Source organism: Haplochromis burtoni, unplaced genomic scaffold (genome assembly GCF_018398535.1).
Source record: "Haplochromis burtoni strain Fernald_Lab_line unplaced genomic scaffold, NCSU_Asbu1 Contig_561, whole genome shotgun sequence".
Classification (NCBI taxonomy): domain Eukaryota; kingdom Metazoa; phylum Chordata; class Actinopteri; order Cichliformes; family Cichlidae; genus Haplochromis; species Haplochromis burtoni.
This window is the reverse complement of record NW_024582922.1, coordinates 25461-29935: the sequence shown is the minus strand read 5'-3', so window position 1 is coordinate 29935 and position 4475 is coordinate 25461. Positions and strand designations below refer to the sequence as shown.

The 4475-nt window shown below is 42.3% G+C and overlaps 1 protein-coding gene across 1 annotated transcript in view; it reads right to left on the bottom strand.

The window, feature by feature from the left end:
* LOC102302035 (tetratricopeptide repeat protein 39B) overlaps positions 1-4475 on the bottom strand; it is a gene marked incomplete in the record, with an annotated part of 23600 nt that overhangs the window by 4684 nt on the left and 14441 nt on the right. The window contains 10 exon segments of the mRNA XM_042214410.1: positions 1148-1259; positions 1378-1498; positions 1713-1804; positions 1903-2064; positions 2306-2365; positions 2442-2509; positions 2711-2819; positions 2909-2974; positions 3655-3760; positions 3851-3915. Of these exon segments, the coding sequence (XP_042070344.1) occupies positions 1148-1259; positions 1378-1498; positions 1713-1804; positions 1903-2064; positions 2306-2365; positions 2442-2509; positions 2711-2819; positions 2909-2974; positions 3655-3760; positions 3851-3915 (961 nt within the window).

Below are 4475 nucleotides of genomic sequence, written 5' to 3'. Positions count from 1 at the left end.
TTTTTTTTTTAGAAATGTTTTAGCAAAATTCAAGCTAGCCATCCTATTCTTGAGGCTTATAAGTGGCTTGCACCTTGCAGTGAACCCTCTGTATTTACTTTCACGCAGTCTTCTCTTCGTGGTAGATTTGGATATCAACTCCTGGAGAATGTTGACGTGTTTGGCTGTTGTGAAGGGGTTTCTCTTTAGCAAGGAAACGATTCTGTGATCATCCACCACTGTTGTCTTCCGTGGATGTCCAGGTCTTTTTGCATTGCTGAGTTCACCTTTCTTTCTCAGGATGTACCAGACTTTTGCCACTCCTAATATTGTAAAAATTTCTCAGATGGGTTGTTTCTGTTTTTGCAGATTCAGGGCGGCTTGTTTCACCTACATGGAGGGCTCCTTTAACCAAATGCAAGCACCACACCTCAAATCAACTCCAGGATTTTTATCTGCTCAACGGATAATGACATAGTGAAGGAACTGCCCACACCTCATAAACCCTTCATCCAATTTGAATGTGGACAGCAGAGTTTACACATTGTTTGTATATAAATGTATTTAGAATATGTTTCAGTAAACAGGTAAAACTGTAATAATGAGCTCACTGTATTCAAATGGCCTCCACAGTAACCAGGTCTCTCACAGATCTCTTCCATAGAGCACCTTTGAGATGTAGTCCAACAGCAGTTTCAAATCATGGATGTGAAGCTAACAAATCTGTCAAACTGTGTGGAGCTATCATGTCAACATGGTCCAAATTTTCTGAAGACTCTTTCGAACCCCTTGTTCAATCATTAACACAAAGAATTAGGGAAGTTCTCAAAGCAAAAAAGGCTCCAACAAAATGTGTCAAATGAGTGTAAAATATTCAAGCTTTATCGAAGACTTAAATGTAATTAGATTCTTAACAAAACAGCTGTAACATCTTATAGCCGACTCCATGTGCACAGTTTTGTGATGTCTCAGGAGTTTTAATCAGTGTAGATGCATAAATATTAATATCAGCTGCTTACAGGCAGACTTGAAATCACTAACATGAGCAAAATAGAAGCAGGCCCAGGACCGAACCCTGTGGAACGCCTGTTTTACTCTCATGAGATACTATTGGCAGCACACAGTGTTAGCAGTAGTGCTAATAGCAGAGGTGCAGTGTTGAGCTCACTGGGGTCATTGCGAAGCTGCTCCTCTGCCTTCTCTATGGTTACCAGCAGGGACTCGGCACAGTCGGCTCGCTTTCCGACGATGGTGAAACCATTCCACACGTACATCATCTCCTAAAAGAGACAACAATTGTGCGTTATACTTCACTACCAGCTCATTCAGAGTTCATCACACTCAACTAACCACTGTCAAAGTAGTGAGTTTATTATGTGCATGTGAATGTTTGTGTACCAGCAAAGGGATGACCAGGGGGATGGGGTTAGCAGCTTTGTAACGCCTGGACTTCCTCACTGCAAATTTCTCCGTTGGAATGGACTTCCCAGCCAGGCGCTGTTTCAGCCCCTCCACCTGCCTACACACACACACACACACACACACACACACACACACACACACACACACACACACACACACAAACAAACACACACACACACACACACACACACACACACACACACACAGTCTTACTGCTAATCCTGGCCTTAAACATAGCTCGTCTCTACCTACTTCACATAGGTCGATTCAGCTCAGGGTGTTTAAAAAATACATGTAAAAAACCGGCTGACCTGAAGAGCTCCACAACATTCTCCCCCGTCTTCTTCAGCTCCTCCTCTGACATCATGCTTAAAATGGCTGCCTTCTGGTAAACATAGATAGCCTGCAGAGAGCAGGTTTTATATTGAACTATCGCGGACTTTTATGGTTCCATTTCTGTGCCTGATATATGAAACACATCTGTTTTTCTTCTGAGCTTACCTTGGACCAGCGACTCTCCTTGCACAGCAAGTCAGCATATTGGTACGCCTGTTCCCACTCCTGCTGGTACGAGTGAGTCCACATGAGCTCCCAGTAACACAAGTGGTGAATCTGCTTCCACTCCTGCTGGCTGCTCACACATTCCTCGTACTTGGCCCGAGCCTAAAAGAAATACAGAACACTTAGACCTGCTGCTCAGGTTTGTAAAGGAAGTGCAGAGGGATGGGAAAAACCAGTGAAAAGGGAAAGACTTCTATTAACTTCATTTTAATTCCACATAAAGTAGAACAGAGAACAATTTTACTTCTTTGTTTAGCTGATAAATGTGCTGAAATCCTTGCGCTGAAACGTCTAGTTTTCATTTGGACTTTGGCACTGAGGGTCTGAAAACACAGGGACAAACCTTCTCAAAGTTTCCTCGCAGCGCGGCAATGCGAGCAGAGTAGAAGAGGATTATGGAGCCCTAAAAGAAAAAACAAACATGATGTTTATTTAGTTACGGCCGAGTTTACTTACACGACTGTTTGCGGTTTACTTACTTTGGGGTATTTCTGTTGGTATGGCTCCAGCAGAGCTTCAGCTTCCACCAGGTTCCCCTCTGCAGTTCCTGATCAAAGAGAACACAACAACATTCACTGCCTAATCTGCTAAGCAGCAGAAGATGCTTCTGGCTTTATTTAGGCCTTTGTGGTCGGACATTTGAAGCCAGATTAAGATGGTGAAGCTGAGGTTTCTCTACCAAGACTGAACCCCCCCCCCCCCCCCCCCCCCCAAAAAAAAAAAAATACCCATTAACAGTGTTTCCTACCCAGTATGAGTGAGACGTATGTGTGGTAGAAGAGCAGAGTCAGAACACAGAGGATTGACCGCAAACTGTGGCTGGAAGCTCCCTCTCTCAACTGGGACAAACCAAAGCCCTGCAGACAGATAGAGAAACAGTATGATTTTGTCTGTGTAGCCTATAGTGGGTTTTTAAAATGTTATTTTAAACAGAGCTTGTACTCACCCTGTTTCCTGAGAACCCGATAAACTCCAACAACCTCAAAATTCTCTGAGGGAGGAGAGACAACATCTGGAAGACAAAAAGATTTCCCTAAAATCAATCATTCAATAAAATCAACAAAAATGTGCTTTCAATGAACCATTATGTGCCAGATTCAATATAACCTGTGGATTGATGTAAAAAAGAAAGGACGTGGGGCCAGTGATGGTGCGTCCAACGACCAGTTCAGCTGTGAAACAAACTGGCTGAAATGGACTCTTGTTAATCTTAAGAGCTTAAAAGGAGGTGTTTAACCGAAAAGTGACGATTCTGACTCGATTAATGAAAAAATAAGTGTAAGGACACATGAAGTATATGAAGCCGTTCATAGGTTTATAGGACTCTCACTAATATTTTTCTTTTATCTGTACTTTCACATTAAAATGCCAACCAACGTGCTTCATCAGCTGCACTGTGTGGACGTTTTAGCTGCTTCCATCCATAATAAAGAAAATTTATAGATTTCTTGTAGATTATATTAAAGTAATAATATAGATAAATATACAATACAGAAAGCATTTACATTGGCCTTTTTTTTGGGTCCGTAAAAGTTTGACCCTCTGGCCTGATGATCCAGTGGAGAAAAAAAGATGGACACTGGATGTGCTTTATTCTGAGCGAGACGGCATCGTCCTAATTACGGCAGATTAAACCAGCATTAAACTTACCTACATTAACTGACTCCTGTGGATTAAAAAAAAACAACTCACCAGGTTGAAAGAGCCAATGCCCAGCTTTACTCCACCCTCGAACTGTCTAAATGAATCTGATTGGCCGGCCACGTCTTGAGTGGCATTGAGCACATTCTGACAGTCCCTATTGAATACATAACAATCATGTTAACAATGATATTTCTACTAAAATACATTTAAAATGTTTCATTTCCTCCATAAATCATTCACTCACTTGTAGATTTGGTAGCTGGTCCGAATCTTGATCCCTCCTTTGATAAAACTGATCATGTTCTCATCCTAGAAAAAGGAAATATAGATATAATATATAATTAAACAGCCTTATTATTAGTCTTACCAGAAGCTTCTCATGAGTCATGATTCTGGCTCAAATCCTAAATGGCTTCTAACCACACACACACTATAAAAGATGCAGTTTCCGAGTGTGTAAAGTGAAGCCAGTGCTCACTCATCATCACATCCATTTTCGATGGTGAAAACACTCAGCTCGAGGTTACAAAAGGCATCCCTCTGCCTTCTCTATGGTTACCAGCAGGGACTCGGCACAGTCGGCTCGCTTTCCGACGATGGTGAAACCATTCCACACGTACATCATCTCCTAAAAGAGACAACAATTGTGCGTTATACTTCACTACCAGCTCATTCAGAGTTCATCACACTCAACTAACCACTGTCAAAGTAGTGAGTTTATTATGTGCATGTGAATGTTTGTGTACCAGCAAAGGGATGACCAGGGGGATGGGGTTAGCAGCTTTGTAACGCCTGGACTTCCTCACTGCAAATTTCTCCGTTGGAATGGACTTCCCAGCCAGGCGCTGTTTCAGCCCCTCCACCTGCCT